The 16,688-nt window shown below is 43.7% G+C and overlaps 1 protein-coding gene across 2 annotated transcripts in view; it reads right to left on the reverse strand.

The window, feature by feature from the left end:
- The window catches only part of UGGT2 (UDP-glucose glycoprotein glucosyltransferase 2), a 409,630-nt gene that overhangs the window by 127,152 nt on the left and 265,790 nt on the right, over positions 1-16,688 (reverse strand). For both annotated transcript variants that reach the window (XM_056555597.1, XM_056555598.1), the window contains 2 exons: positions 677-775; positions 40-142 (listed from right to left, as the gene is read on the reverse strand). In XM_056555597.1, the coding sequence (XP_056411572.1) occupies positions 40-142; positions 677-775 (202 nt within the window). The remainder of the gene's footprint in view (positions 1-39; positions 143-676; positions 776-16,688) is intronic.

Raw genomic sequence — 16,688 nt, forward strand, 5'->3', positions numbered from 1 at the left:
AAGCATGTCAAAGTGTTTTTATTTTGTTTTTTAACTTACAATTAATAAGTGTGACATCTTTTGAGCTTCTCTGGATAGAGGATCAACCACAGCAATAACATTTATAAAAGGACCATCTTCATGGGGTTCCACTTTAAGCAGGCTAGAAAAGAGGAAAAAAAATACTTTTAATTGTAGAGGTGATTGATAGAAAGAAAGAAAAAGTAAACAAAATACAGATCAACTGATCTAGCACAGCATGTTTAGCAGCACTGTCTAAATAATAAACCTATATACCGTGTATATATATATATATAGATACACATATTTTTTTTTTTCTATATCCCCAGGAGTCAAGTTCTTTCGCAAGAAATGCATGCATTTACTAATAAGCACATGTCTGGAGAGCATACAGGTCTTAATAGTTGTTTATCTTATTTACCATATATAAATACACACTAACCTTTTTTTAAATTAAGAATATTTTTCCACTACAAACAGAAAAATAATACAAGTAACAAAATGTGGCCGCGAGTTAGAACAGATGCCAAGGCTTAGAAACAAGAGAGGGCCTCTCATCATGCAATAATATCCTTCTGGCAATTACAACTGTACGCTCAAAAAATCTTGGTGTTTTCTTTCAGTTCTGGTTTCTTTTATACTATGTTCACAGATTAGGGAAGGTAAAATCAGGTACCTGTGTTTCTGTTTCACAAACTTCAGATCTTGTCTTGATTCTCCTTTGGGCATAGATGAAAGAAGCGAATCCACTTTCATAACCAAATCACTTGAAGTACTTTAAAATATAAAAATAATTTTTTATTTTATATTAGTGAACTGCGAATAAGCGTAAAGGCTGGGCAACCATAAATATTTAGAAAACACACAGAACGCTATACAATATTAAATCTGTGAAGTAAATCCTGCAATATTAATTATGTTTTAAAAATGCCGACCTTAAAGGTGTATGTATTCCGGCCAAATACATCTTATCCCCTATCCAAAGGATAGGGGATAAGATGTCTGATCGCAGGGGGCTCGCCGATGGGACCCCCTGCGATCTTCGAGCAGCACCTGCATTCTATGCGGGACTGGTTCTCCAGTCCTGGAAACCTCTGTTTCCGGGAGGGGAGACATGACGTCACGCCACGACCCCTTGTGATGTCAGGCCAGGCCCCCTTTCATTCATGTCTAAGGGAGGGGAAGTGACGTTTTGATAAGGGATAAGATGTATTAGCTGGAATACCACTTTAAGGGTAGGACCATACATGGCGTATACGTAGTACATTTCACACTGTGCGAAATCCGGGCAGTGGGAAACACGCTGAATATTATCCTATGAGCCACCGTGTAGCCCTGTGTGTGAGGTTTGGAGACGGGCATGGGCGTCACAGTAACGTGGGCTCACTGGGCCCGCCTCCAAACTGCACTGCACACACAGGGCTCCTGCGGGTAGCCCTACGCGTCTGCTTATAGGAGAATAGGCAAAGTATTTCCCACTGTGCAGCAGATTTTGCGCAGCATGAAATGAGCTGCATATATATGCTATGTGTGACCCTTCCCTTAAGGGGTATTCTTCTATAGAAATGTATTGACCTTACACTGTGCAAATTAAAAATCCTCGACATATGGTAATTAAGGCCCACATTTATCAAACTATGTGAGAGTAGAAGTGGAGTGATTTTTCCCACAGCAGCCAATCAAAGTTCAGGATTCACTTTACCAGAGCTTGTTAGCTGAGCTGTGATTGGTTGCTTGGGGAAAATCACTTCAGTTTTTTCTCTCACAGTTTGATAAATCTGGGCTTAAATCTTTTCAGTAGTTTCCAACATAATCGCTTACCACTTACTGCTTCCAAATGTGATGTTTATATTTCATTGCCTACGGTTACAAACTGTAGTTCAACTTCAATTTGCTGGTTGAGCATGCTTATTTCCAGCACTAGACATTACAGAAGAGTGAAAACAACAGAAGATAATAGACAGGAGACTAGTTTTTTTGCAGCCAATAAAATACAGGGTGACACTAGCCTAGAATAGATGTCAGCAAAGCAAGATGGGGATTTTAGTCTGCTTCCCATATCTACTGAAGCTAAGATCACTCTTAATGAGCAAAGAAGGAGCACATAGGTGCTACAATGTGAAAAGAAAAAAAAATGAAATTTTACATGTTAGGATATCGGATCAGTGATGTAGCACTGTGTGTAATGACGCTTCAACATACTTTCATGTTTCTTCCCTAACCCCTTAACGACGTAAATGTACGTCTTGGTGCGGTGGTACTTAACGCACCAGGACATACATTTACTTCCTGTACATGACCACGAGCACCGAAGTGGTGCTCGCATCATGCACGGCAGTTCCCAGCCAGGGACCCGCCGGTAATGGCGGACATGAGCATTCGCGCTGATTTCTGCCATTAACCTCTCAGTTGCCGTGATCAATACAGATGACGGCATCTGTGGCAGTGCGGTCCGATAAATCGATGATCGGATCACACGCGGCGCTGCCACGGGGATCCAATCATCCATAATGCGGACGGAGGTCCCCTCACCTGCCTCCGTCCGTCTCCAGGGGTCTTCTGCTCTAGTCTGAGATCAAGCAGACCAGAGCAGAAGATCGCCGATAATATTGATCAGTGTTATGCCCTATGCATAGCATTGAATAGTATTAGCAATCAAAGATTGCTATAAATCTTTAAAGTGTTTGTCCCTCCCCCGAAATTTTTTTTAAATTGTCCCTTTTTCCCTAAAAAGTGTAAAAAAAAAATGTATAAACATATTTGTTATGGCTGCATACGTATATGTCCAAACTATCAAAATATGTTAATGATCCACTACGGTGAACAGCGTATATATAAAAAAAAGTCAAGAATTGCTGCTTTTTTTGCCACATCGTACTCCCAAAAAAATTAATAAAAAATGTATTAAAAGTTTCATATATGCAAATGTGGTATTAATAAAGTACAGATCACAGCGCAAAAAATTTGCCCTCAAACTGCCGCTTATATGAAAAAATGAAAGTTATAGGTCAAAATAGAGGGATTTTAAACGTACTAATTTGGTTAAAAAGTTTGAGATTTTTTTTAAAGCGGCACAATAATATAAAAATATGTAATCATGGGTATCATTTTAATCATATTAACTCACAGAATAAAGAAAACATGTCATTTTTAATGTACATTGAATAGCGGGAAAACAAAATCTTCCAAAATTTTCTAAATTGCGGATTTCTTTTCAATTTTGCCACACAAAAAGTATTTTTTTGTTGCACCATACATTTTATGGTAAAATGAGTGATGCAATTACAAAGGAAAACTGGTCGCGCAAAAAACAAGCCCTCATACTCTTCTGTGGATGAAAATATAAAAGATTTATGATTTTTAGAAGGTGAGGAGGAAAAAACAAAAATGCAAATATAAAATTGGCCTTAAAGGGGTACTCCTCCCCTAGACATCTTATCCCCTATCCAAAGGATAGGGGATAAGATGTCAGATCACTGCGGTCCCACTGCTGGGGACACCCGGGAATGCCGCTGCGGCAGCCCGCTGTCATTACTGCACAGAGCGAGTTCGCTCTGCATGTAATGACGGGCAATACAGGGGCCGGAGCATCGTTATGTCATGGCTCCGCCCCTCGTGATGTCACGCCCCCTCAATAGGAGTCTATGGGAGGGGGCGTGGCGGTTGTCACGCTCCTGCCATAGACTTGTATTAAGGGGGTGGGCCGTGATGTCACGAGGGGCGGAGCCATGACATCACGCTGCTCCGTCCCCTGTATCGCCCATCATTACGCACAGAGCGAACTCGCTCTGTGCAGTAATGACAGCGGGCTGCCGCAGCGGCAATCCCGGGGGTCCCCAGCAGCGGGACTGCGGCAATCTGACATCTTATCCCCTATCCTTTGGATAGGGGATAAGATGTCTAGGGGCGGAGTACCCCTTTAACCCTTTAAGGATCGGGGGGTTTTCCGGTTTTGCATTTTCGTTTTTTGCTCCTTGCCTTTAAAAAATCATAACTCTTTCAATTTTGCACCAAAAAATCCATATTATGGCTTATTTTTTGCACCACCAATTCTACTTTGTAATGACGCCAGTCATTATGCCCAAAAATCTACGGTTAAGCGGAAAAAAAAATTATTGAGACAAAATTGAAAAAAAAACGCCATTTTGTAACTTTTGGGAGCTTCCGTTTCTACGTAGTACATTTTTCGGTAAAAATGACACCTGATTTTTATTCTGTAGGTCCATATGGTTAAAATGATACCCTACTTGTATAGGTTTTATTTTGTCGTACTTCTGGAAAAAATCATAACTTCATGCAGGAAAATTTATACGTTTAAAATTGTCATCTTCTGATCCCTTTAACTTTTTATTTTTCAGTGTATGGGGCATATGAGGGCTCATTTTTTGCGCCCTGATCTGAAGTTTTTAACGGTACGTTTTTTGCATTGATAGGACTTATTGATCATTTTTTCATGATATAAAAAGTGACCAAAAATGCACTATTTTTTTACTTTGGAATTTTTTTGCGCGCACGCCATTGACCGTGCAGTTTAATTAACAATATATTTTTATAATTCGGACATTCCTGCACGCGGCGATACCATATATGTTTATTTTTATTTACACTGTTTTTTTTTATGGAAAAAGGGGGGTGATTCAAACTTTTAATAGGGAAGGGGTTAAATGATGTTTACTCACTTTTTTTTGCAGTGTTATAGCTCCCATAGGGGCCTATAACACTGCACACACTGATCTTTATCATTGATCACTGGTTTCTCATAGGAAACCAGTGATCGATTATTCTGCCGCTTGACTGCTCATGCCTGGATCTCAGGCACTGAGCAATCATTCGGCGATCGGACAGCGAGGAGGCAGGCCGCTGTCCTGTTAGCTGTTCGGGATGCCGCGATTTCGCCGCGGCTATCCCGAACAGCCCACTGAGCTAGCCGGCATGCTTTCGGTTTCAGTTTAGACGCGGTGTTCAACTTTGAACGCCGTGTCTAAAGGGTTAATAGCGTGCGGAACAGCGATCAATGCCGCATGCTATTAGCCACGGGTCCTGGCCGTTGTTAGAGGCCGGGCCCGACCCGCTATGATGCAGGGCCACGCCGTGGCCCCGCGTTATAGATCGGGAGTGGACACATTACGTTCCAGTACGTCATGTGTCCTTAAGGAGTTAAAGGGGTACGCCGGTGAAAAACTTATTTATTTATTTTTTTTTTAAATCAACTGGTCCAGAAAGTTAAACAGATTTGTAAATTGCTTCTATTAAAAAATCTTAATCCTTCCTGTACTTATTAGTTGCTGAATACTATAGCGGAAATTCTTTTCTTTTTGAAACACAGAGCTGTCAGATGACATCGCAAGCACAGTGCTCTCTGCTGACATCTCTGTCCATTTTAGGAACTGTCCAGAACAGAATATGTTTGCTATGGGGATTTTCTTTTACTCTGGACAGTTCCTAAAATGGAAAGAGATGTCATCAGAGAGCACTGTGCTCATGATGTCAGCAGACAGCTCTTTGTTTCTCTCAAGTAAGAAAATACCTCATATGTGTATGTCAAGTGTTCGGCAGGTGCACTAGAGGGCTCCGAAGCGAAGGAGCAACAATGGGATTTAGGAGAGTGAGTTTTTATGAAATGGTTTTTGGGGGGCATGTCCCATTTAGGAAGCCCCTATGGTGCCAGGACAGCAAAAAACCCCACATTCCACACTATTATGGAAACGACACCCCTCAAGGAACGTAACAAGGGGTACAGTGAGCCTTAACACCCCACAGGTGTTTGACAACTTTTTGTTAAAGTCGGATGTGTAAATTAAAAAAAAAAATTTTCCACTAAAATGCAGTTTTTTCCCCAAATTTTACTTTTTTACAAAGGGTAATAGAAGAAAATGCCCCCCAAAATTTGTAACCCCATTTCTTCTAAGTATGGAAATACCCCATGTTTGGACGTCAAGTGCACTGCGAGCGAACTACAACGCTCAGATGAGAAGGAGCGCCATTGAGAACAGTGGACCCCCCAACATGTGACCCCATTTTGGAAACTACACCCCTCACGGAATGTAATAGGGGGTACAGTGAGCATTTACACCCCACTGGCGTTTGACAGATCTTTGGAACAGTGGGCTGTGCAAACAAAAAAATTACATTTTTCATTTTCACGTACCACTGTTCCAAAAATCTGTCAGACCCCTGTGGGGCGTAAATGCTCACTGTACCCCCTATTACATTCCGTGAGGGGTGTAGTTTCCAAAATGGGGTCACATGTGGGTATTTATTTTTTTGCATTTATGTCAGAACCGCTGTAAAATCAGCCACCGCTGTGCAAATCACCAATTTAGGCCTCAAATGTACATAGTGCGCTCTCACTCTTGAGCCTTGTTGTGCGCCCGCAGAGCATTTTACGCCCACATATGGGGTATTTCCGTACTCAGGAGAAATTGAGTTACAAATTTTGGGGTCTTTTTTTCCTTTTTCCTCTTGTGAAAATAAAAAGTAAAGGGCAACACCAGCATGTTAGTGTAAAATTTTTTTTTTTTACACTAACAGGCTGGTGTGGACCCCAACTTTTCCTTTTCATAAGGGGTAAAAGGAGAAATAGCCCCCCAAAATTTGTAGTGCAGTTTCTCCTGAGTACGGCGATACCCCATATGTGGCCGTAAACTGTTTCCTTGAAATACAACAGGGCTCCAAAGTGAGAGAGCACCATGCGCATTTGAGGACTAAATTAGGGATTGCATAGGGGTGGACATAGGGGTATTCTACGCCAGTGATTCCCAAACAGGGTGCCTCCAGCTGTTGCTAAACTCCCAGCATGCCTGGACAGTCAGTGGCTGTCCGGAAATGCTGGGAGTTGTTGTTTTGCAACAGCTTGAGGCTCTGTTTTGGAAACACTGCTGTACAATACGTTTTTCATTTTTATTGGGGGGGACAGTGTAAGGGGGTGTTTATGTAGTGTTTTACTCTTTATTAGGTGTTAGTGTAGTGTAGTGTAGTGTAGTGTTTTTAGGGTACATTCACACTGGCGGGTTACGGTGAGTTTCCCGCTAGGAATTTGCGCTGCGGCGAAAAATTTGCCGCAGCTCATACTTGAAGCGGGAAACTTGCTGTAAACCCGCCCGTGTGAATGAACCCTGTACGTTCACATGGGGGGGGGGGGGGGGGGGGCAAACCTCCAGCTGTTTCAAAACTACAACTCCCAGCATGCACGGTATGTCAGTACATGCTGGGAGTTGTAGTTTTGCAACAGCTGGAGGCACACTGGTTGGAAAACCTTCAGTTAGGTTCTGTTACCTAACTCAGTATTTTCCAACCAGTGAGCCTCCAGCTGTTGCAAAACTACAACTCCCAGCATGTACTGACATACCGTGCATGCTGGGAGTTGTAGTTTTGCAACAGCTGGAGGTACGCAACTACAACTCCCAGCATGCCGAGACAGCTGTTTTCTGTGTGGGCATGCTGGAATTCGTAGTTTTGCAACATCTGGAGTTCTACAATTTAGAGACCACTGAACAGTGATCTCCAAACTGTGGACCTCCAGATGTTGCAAAACTACAACTCCCAGCATGTCCAGACAGCAAACAGCTGTGTGGGCATGCTAGGAGTTGTAGTTTTGCAAGATCTAGAGGGCAGTATAGAGATCACTGTGCAGTGGTCTCTAAACTGCAGACCTCCAGCTGTTGCAAAACTACAAATTCCAGCATGCCCACACAGCAAACAGCTGTCTAGGCATGCTGGGAGTTGTAGTTTTGCAACATCTGGAGGGCTACAGTCTAGAGACCACTATAGTGGTCTCAGACTGTAGCCCTCTAGATGTTGCTAGGCAACTACTCACCGGCTTCCGTCGCATCCGGAAGCCGTCCTCTTCTGCCGCACGCCGCCGCAGATCTCCGTCGCCGCCCGCCGATCCTCATCGCTCCGCTGCCTCCGGAGGGGTAAGTGGATTCCGGCGCCGCTCCTCTTTGTTTTCCCCGTTCTGCCTCGCCTATTGTGGGAGGGCAGGACGGGGAAAACGAAAGTAAACCTCCCCCCCGCCCCAGATCTGCTACTGGTGGTCGCGTCTAGACCACCAATAGCAGAGATAGGAGGGGTGGCAACTCTGCCACCTCACTCCTATCGCTTTAGGGGGATCGTGGGTGTCTTAGACACCCGCGATCCCCCTTCTATTCCGGGTCACCGGGTCACCATAGACCCGTAATGACCCGGAATCGGCGCAAATCGCAAGTGTGAATTCACTTGCGATTTGCGGCGATCGCCGACATGGGGGGGGGGGGGTCTAATGACCCCCCTGGGCATTTGCACGGGGTGCCTGCTGATAGATATCAGCAGTCACCCCGGCCCGGTCCCCGCCCGGCGGGGGCCGAAATTCCCACGGGCGTATTGATACGCCCTTCATCCTTACGTACCAGGAAGCAAGGGCGTATGCATAAGCCCTTCGTCCCCAACAGGTTGAAGGGGTACTTCGGTGAAAACCTTTTTTCTTTTAAATCAACTGGTGGCAGAAAGTTAAACATATTTGTAAATTACTTCTATTAAAAAAGCTTAATCCTTCCTGTACTTATTAGCTGCTGAATACTACAGAGGAAATTCTTTTCTTTTTGGAATGCTCTCTGATTACATCACGACCAGAGTTCTCTCTGCTGACGTTATTATAATAATAATAACGCTTTATTTATTGTTGTCCTTAGTGGGATTTGAACCCAAGTCCCCAGCACTGCAAGGCAGCAGTGCTAACCACTGAGCCACCATGCTGCCCTTAGCATACATCTGCTGTGCATGGTTGCTAAAATGGACAGAGATGTCAGCAGAGAGCACTGTGTTCGTGATGTCATCAGTGTTCCAAAAAGAAAGGAATTTCCTCTGTAGCATTCAGCAGCTAATAAGTACTGGAAGGATTAAGATTTTTTAATAAAAGTAATTTACAAATAGGTTTAACTTTCTGCCACCAGTTGATTTAAAAGAAAAAAAGGTTTTCACAGGAGTACCCCAGGCTAAATGCCACAATGACATTTGACTACTTCCCTAAGGAATTGTTCACACTACAGAGAATCCATGCTAAATATCCACAAGGAATTCTGTGCAGATTCCGATTTGCACACCCATATATTAATCTGAATGGCTTTCGCAGTGCTCAGTACACAGCTGAATTTCCAAGGCTGAACTGCCAACGCGGATCTGAATTCCAGAAGAGGTGGAGGCAGGTAAGTGTAATGAAGGTGCTTTGTGTGTCTAGCTGGCAGACAAGGAAACTGTGGCCGCTACTCATATTTGTCAGCGGATCAAACAATCCTCTCTAGTTGTCGTCTGTCTGGGTCATGCAGAGCATGTTCACTGTTCATGTAACCACTGCTCCCAAATCCTCCTAGCAGCTTGGTCAAATTGGTCTACATTACGGACAATTAATTAAAACAACCATCCTGCTTCTCTCACTCCAATGATGAACCCCCATACAAAGTCTGTCGACTGCACAAAATATCTTTGAATACATCCTAGAGGTAGTCAACAATCACACAGTATGCTACCTAAAAATAGCCTTTGAGAGCCAACTTATAGGGTAGTGGGGAAGTACTTTTACGACCTCTTGTGACAAGACACAGTGGCTAATCAGAACAAATCTGTAATCATTTACATATTTGCATGAAACATAATACCTGTAATTAGTAAAACAAATTGTTATATATTAGCCTATTTGAATAACTTTTCTAATAGGGAGGAGTTTTCATCCAATTTAGTACATTCTCATTTGTCCTAGCTCTAGACTGTTCCAGTGCTTATTTATGCCCTTTATTTGCAATATCTCATTTGCTGCTTTCTAATTACCAACTCTTGACCATTTAGTTGCCATCTACCACATATAATCACTTTGCTTAAGTATACGAGCATCTTGCACGACATTGTAGCATTTTCAGTACTAACTGGTGCGGTTTGCTTTTGTTTTATAGAGGCTGTAGGAATTGTTTTCCTCTTTTTAATCAGTCTTCTACTTTCTGCCCTAATATAAAGCTGCCATTTAGAAATCACAGAAAGAACATTACTTTTTCTGTTAAGTGATTTAAAATGATACCAACAAAATTTTAAAGCAGAATTTAAAGGACAACTGTAGTGGAACACTTTTATATATGCCTGTGCCTAAAAAATAAACAAAATAAACTCATACATACCTTCCTACGAGCCCCCCGTTGGTCCGGCACAGGCCTCACGGCCCGGCAGTGCTGACGTAATTCCACTTCCTGGGGACGGGGACGCCGCAGAGCCGTCGGCGTATCACCGGCCGTAGCGATGTCCCGCCACGGTCGGTGATAGGCTGAGCCCACTGTCATGTAAGGAGCTCTGGCTGGCTTCTTACATGACAGTGGGCACAGCCTATCACAGGCCGGGGCGGGACATCACTACGGCCGGTGATACGCCGACGGCTCTGCGGCGTCCCAGTCCCCAGGAAGTGGAATGACGTCAGCACTGCCGGACCATGAGGCCTGTGCCGGACCAACGGGGGCTCGTAGGAAGGTATGTATGAGTTGACTTTGTTTATTTTTGAGGCCCGGGCACAGGCATAGATAAAAATGTTCCACTACAGTTGTCCTTTAAGTATGCTGAAAGCTATAACAAGAATGAAAAACAAAACCTCTCAATGGAATGCTCTTTTTGGGTGGGAATAGGTCTCAACAATTATTTCTAAATGTATCAGTATATGTGCCAGTGTCTTAAGACAGATGTGAATTAAAGGGGTATTCCAGGTATTTACATTCCACAGATATATACTTTCATTGCTCCTGTTTCTGTTCTCCCAGAGCCAGTCCAGTAACACGGAGCTTGCTGTGTGTATCCTACCTCAGCTGCTGATTAGCTGAGCAGGCAGTGCATGTGCCGACCCCAAATACAGCAGGTACAGTACCATGGGACCAGCTATGGGAGAATGGTGGAAGAAGAGAGGTGTTTACACTGTACAGCTCAGCTGATCAATCCACATGATACACAATAGTAGTTAATTGACAAGAAGCTGCTTCTGTCACAGATTAAAAACTCAGAAAAAAGGGACATAAATTACCAAAAAAAAAATTACAGATAAAAAGGTCACCCTTACTGGTTAAAGGTCACTGATAAAAGGGCAGGCTAGGCACCTATTCCCATTATGATGCAGGTCAGTTGCAATGCTATATAGGGGGAGGTTTGCACAGGTGCAAAATACTGATAAACAACCAATCACACGCCTCCTATTCATGAAGGCAGCAGTTGCCTAGTATTATAGTTGCACATAGAAAAGGCAGATCTATTTTTTGCGATGTGTTGTCAGTGCTTTGTGGGATGCACACAGAAGATGCTAGGCAACCCGCCTAATCGAATAGTATGGGCCTCACTAATAGGTTGTAAGCCAGTATGGTGCACTGCACATTATCATGTTACTGGCACCCTGTGTATGCCTTATCTGTGTGCAACTATAATACTAGGCAACTACCCCCCTCACGAACAGTAGGCCTGTGAGTGGTTGTTCATCAGTATTTTTCACCTGTACAAACCTCCCCTATATAACATTGTGGCTGATCTGCATCATAATGGGAATAGGTGCCTAGCCTGCCCTTTTATTAGTGACCTTTAACCAGTACCTGAACGCTAAAATAATAAAAAAAATAAACAGTCCTGGCAGCTCACTGTGGTAAAACCGCTGTGTCCAGATCAGCTTAGAGGACGGAGGGAGGGCCCTTACCTGCCTCCTTGCCGTCCGATCGTTGCTAAGATGATTTGGTTGCTAGTAGATTTGGTTTCCAGTACTATCTCTACGCTGATGATACAAAGATCTATACCTCTTCCCATAACATCACCCCGCATTCCTACAAAACATCAGCAACTGTCTCTTTGCTTTCTCTAACATCATGTCCTCCTTATTTCTGAAACTATATATTTATACGACAGAACTTCTTGTATTTCCTCCATCTAATCAACCTTAAACCGACATTTCCATCTGTGTGTGTGGTACTACCATAACTCCTGGGAAGCAAGCCCGCTGACTTGGAATTATGCTAGACTCAGATCTGTCCGTCTTTCACTCAATTTATTCAGTCCATTAGTCACGATCTTGTCACCTGCACTTCAAAAACATCTCGAGAAACTGGACTCTTCTTAGTGTTGAAACAGCCCAAACTCTTTTGGTTACTTTTATTTATTCTAGCCTGGATTACTGTAACTCTTTACTAATAGGCTTTCCCTCTTTAAACTCTCCCCTCTTCAGTCCATGCTAAATGTCGCTGCCAGACTCCTCCTCCTCTCCAGCCATTACACTAAAGCCTCTGCCCTGTGCAAGTCACTACATTGGCTACAAACACATCCCACTCATCCACAAAGCTCTCCAAAGTGCTGTACATCCCTAATCTCTGTTCACCATCCTACACATGCTCTCAGCTCTGCTAATGATTGAAAACTAACATCTTCAATATCCCGTACTCTCACTATTGCTTCCAGGACTTTTCTTGTGCTGCACCAGTTCTTTGGAATACAATTCCTCGGACTATCAGGCTTATACCCATTCTTCGATATTTAAAGCCTTTAATATTAAAAGGGTACCCCAGGGCAAAACATCTTATCCCCTATCAAAAGGATAGGGGATATGATGTTAGACCGCTGGGGACCCCCGCGATATCTGAGCACGAAAGCGTGGAGCTCCCGTGTTCGTGACCTTAAGCCACGCCCCCTCGATTCATGTCTATAGGAGGGGGAGTGACTGCTAGTACGTAGCAGTCATGCCTCCTTCCTTAGACCTGAATGGAGGGGGCGCGGCAGCTGTAGTTGCCAGTCATGCGACACGGAGCAAAGTTCGCTCTGTGCACGGATAACCGGGGTACCGCGCCGGTAAACGCGGGGGTCCCCAGCGGCAGGATGCCCGCAATCTAACATCTTACCCCTATCCTTTTGATAGGGGATAAGATGTTTTGTGCCGGAGTATCCATTTAAAGTTGTATGTTGCGAGTTAATTTTAACAATATATTATCCTACTAATGGATAATATATTGGATAAATATATTGTCGCATCACTTGTCACCTTAGCATGATTTGCTATTTCTGCAGCTGTCGCACTAATTACTAATTGCACCTATGCACTCTAGTATATACTTGTAATATTGCACTTAGATTATTATTCACTAATCTTTCTAGGTGTTCAATGATGTAGTGAAGTATCTTATTGTATTGATTGCAGGTTGGTTGGCATCCAGGGAATGTTATATACAGAGATGAGCGAATTGAAGCAGACGAACCCGAATTCAATATGAATTTCAGGATTTATTTGATTCGCAACAAATGCTAATATCGCTGCGATTCTATTGCGCAAATTTTACAGCATTCCCGACTCCAGGACACCTAAAATGGCGGATCCACATGTCAACACATGGGGCAGGGGATGATGGGAAGGCAAGGCGGGAAGGGAGGTAGGCCAGATGACCCTGAATCACATGCAGGATGCAGCCTATCAAAATTCATTGACCCCTGTGATGTCTCAGCCCTATATAATCGGCAGCATTTTGCGGCTGCTCATTTCACGCCATTCACTGCTGAGAGCACAGCTGTGTGTCTCTGTGTGTTACATAGACACGCTGAATTGATCATATCGCAGCGTTCCAATTACAACTGCTAGTCACATCAGCGTTGCGGACAGAGAGCAGTGCAGTGCTTTGCTTGTTGTCACTGAGAAGGATTTTTATGCTAGCCATAAACCTCACAGTCACTTTATTCAGCATTTTATGAAAGAGGGGCAGATAGCTTTTCGTTGCCTCATACATATCAACAAGCTGCCTTATCTTCATGAACCTTATCACAGGAGGCAGGAATGATTTTTCAGCGCAATTCTGTGTATTTCTTTCCACAAGAAATCATCTGCTGCTTATACTAGTCTGTAGACGGTATAATAACCAGCAGTTCACACCATTCTTAATACTCTGTGACAGAGTGCAAATTTTTTTTGTGGTGCTGCACTGTTGTGTCCTGCTGCTGTGCAAAAATATGTTTTTTTCAGCGGACTGTAGTGCATTTTTCTGCCCTCATACGTGCATACCACATACCTACATTAAAGCAGTCTACTATTTTGTATCTGTAAATCTGTAACAAGTCTAGATACTGAGAAAGTCCAGGCAAAAGTAATCACCAGCTGGTGTTTTACGAAAATACGTTTTCCAAGTGTACTATAGCGTACTTATCTGCCCTCATCAGTGCATACCACATACCTACATCTAAGTAGTGGTACCATATTGTACTTGTTAATCTGTCTAGGGCCTACATACTGTGAAAGTCCAAGCAATAGTACTCACCGGCTGGTGTTTTACAAAAATACCAAATTTTTTGGCGTATTGTAGCGCATTTTTTTGCCCTCATCAGTGCATACTGCATACGTATATCTAAGTAGTGTAACATTTTGTTCCTGTTAATCTGTCAAGGGCCTACATACTGTGAAAGGACAGCAAATAGTACACACCTGCTGCTGTTCAAGACAAATAAATGTAGTGATGCGTATTGTACTCCCCTCATATACGCAATAAGTATGTCAGGAAGAGTATTGCCAGGATGTGGATAGAGGAGTGGCAGAGGCCTAAATTCATCAGGCGCAGGCAGAGTTCATAGCAGAGTAGGGGTGTGTTGCAGCCAGAGTCGCAGTGAGAGGTCTGAGCTCCCGGTGTCAGATAGCAGTCGTGTCCCGACCAGCATCCCAGTAGCCGCGATTAATCGGTTCACTCGGTCATACACTTCATCTCAAGCGACATCCGACACCCCCAGTCAACAGTCGGTGGGTTCCTCACACTCAACCCTCAGTTGGCATGGCCCTCATGCTGCTGCTGCCGCCTCCAGGCTCTGTCATTGTGCCGCTCTATGGTCTCCTCATGCTATTGCTACCAACTCCAGGCTCTGTCATTGTACCACAATATGGTCTCCTCATGCTGATGCTGCCACCTTCAGGCTCTCTCATTCTGCTGCTCTATGGTCTCCTCATGCTGATGCTACCACCTCCAGGCGCGGTCATTGTGCCACCATATGGTCTCCTCATGCTGATGCTGCCACCTCTAGGCTCTCTAATTGTGCTGCTCTATGGTCTCCTCATGCTGATGCTGCCACCTCCAGGCTCAATAATTGTGCTGCTCTATGGTTTCGTCATGCTGATGCAGCCACCTCCAGGCTCTATAATTGTGCTGCTCTATGGTCTCCTCATGCTGATGCTACCACCTCCAGGCTCTCTCATTGTGCTGCCATGGATACTGCAAAATCTAATTAATGTGCTGGTCCCCAGTTTCAGAAATTCCTTTCATTGGGGTCACTTTCAGGACTCCTGATGTCACCTCCAGGCTGTGGCCATTCAGCCACTATATGGTAACCTCATGCTTTAGCCACCTTCAGGCTGCGCCAATCAGACACTATATGGGCTCCTTGTGCATTCCCCACCTCCAGGCTGTGTCATTCAGCCAATATATTGTTTTCTGATGCTGTTTTATGGTAGCACTAGCAAACATACATGCTCAATAAAGATTTCAACATTGATCTTTAATGTTAGGGGTTGTGAAGCCCTCTTATGTACATATCCTGCTGCCTGATCCAGGCTGTGTGTTTCAGGAACTACTTGGCTTACTGATGCTGCTTGGACGTTAGCACTAGCTAACATACATGTTCTATACAGATTTCAACATGAACATAATGTTAGGGGTTGTGAAGCCCTCTTGTAAACTCATGCTAATGCCTGGTCAAGGCTGTGTGTTTCAGGAACTACTTGGCTTAGTTATGCTGCTGGGCTTGGGCCTTACATTTTTGAATGTTAGCATTAGCTTACATACATGCTTAATTGAGATTTCAACATTGATCTTTCAATCTTAGGGGTTATGAAACCCTCTTGTGCACTCCTGCTGCTGACTGCTCCTGTCTGTGTCATTCAGCAACTACATGGATTAGTGATGCTGCTGGGCCTAGGACATTACCTATATATGTTTATATAGATACCATACATCTTCAATGGAAATTTCAAAATTCATCTTTTATTCTGAGATTGTGAGGCCCTATTGTCTCCTCATCTGCCGCCAACTCCAGGCTGTGCCATTCAGACACTATATGGTCTCCTCATGCTTCAGCCACCTCCAGGCTGTGTCATTCAGCAACTATATGGTTTCCATATATTGACTGTGTATTGTAGGAAACATGTGGCTATCCTTGAGTTACTCTCCCAGCATTATTGCCATGTTGATACCAGACCAGTAATAAAAGGAATATTGCCAAGGACTAGCAGAAGCAGGGAACTGTGGATACTGACCACCGGCTGTTGGAATTGACTATCCCAGGTGGTATCTTTACCATATTGAAGTTCCTCAGTTCCAGTAGGCTTCAAGTTGTTCATTCTTTGTTGTGGTTCTTCAGTTGCAGAATTAAGTTGTATCATAATTTCCTGTTCCTCCGATGAGCTAATGTCACTGGAACACACAATACTCATATTGTCATCTAATGAAGGATCCTTTTCTTCAGAGAACATATTTATCATTTTATTATTTTGAATGTCAGGTGGTATTCTGACAATTTTTGTGAAGCCCTGGGGTCTCCTCATGCTTCAGCCAACTCCAGGCTGTGCCATTCAGACACTATATGGTCTCCTCCTACTGATGCCACCTCCAGGATCTGTCATTGGGCTGACATGGGACTCCTTGTTAGATTAGGTCCTTTGTACCCACACGCCGGGGCCCGGGCCACTAAAA

Source organism: Hyla sarda, chromosome 2 (assembly GCF_029499605.1).
Source record: "Hyla sarda isolate aHylSar1 chromosome 2, aHylSar1.hap1, whole genome shotgun sequence".
In the NCBI taxonomy this organism is placed as follows: Eukaryota; Metazoa; Chordata; class Amphibia; order Anura; family Hylidae; genus Hyla; species Hyla sarda.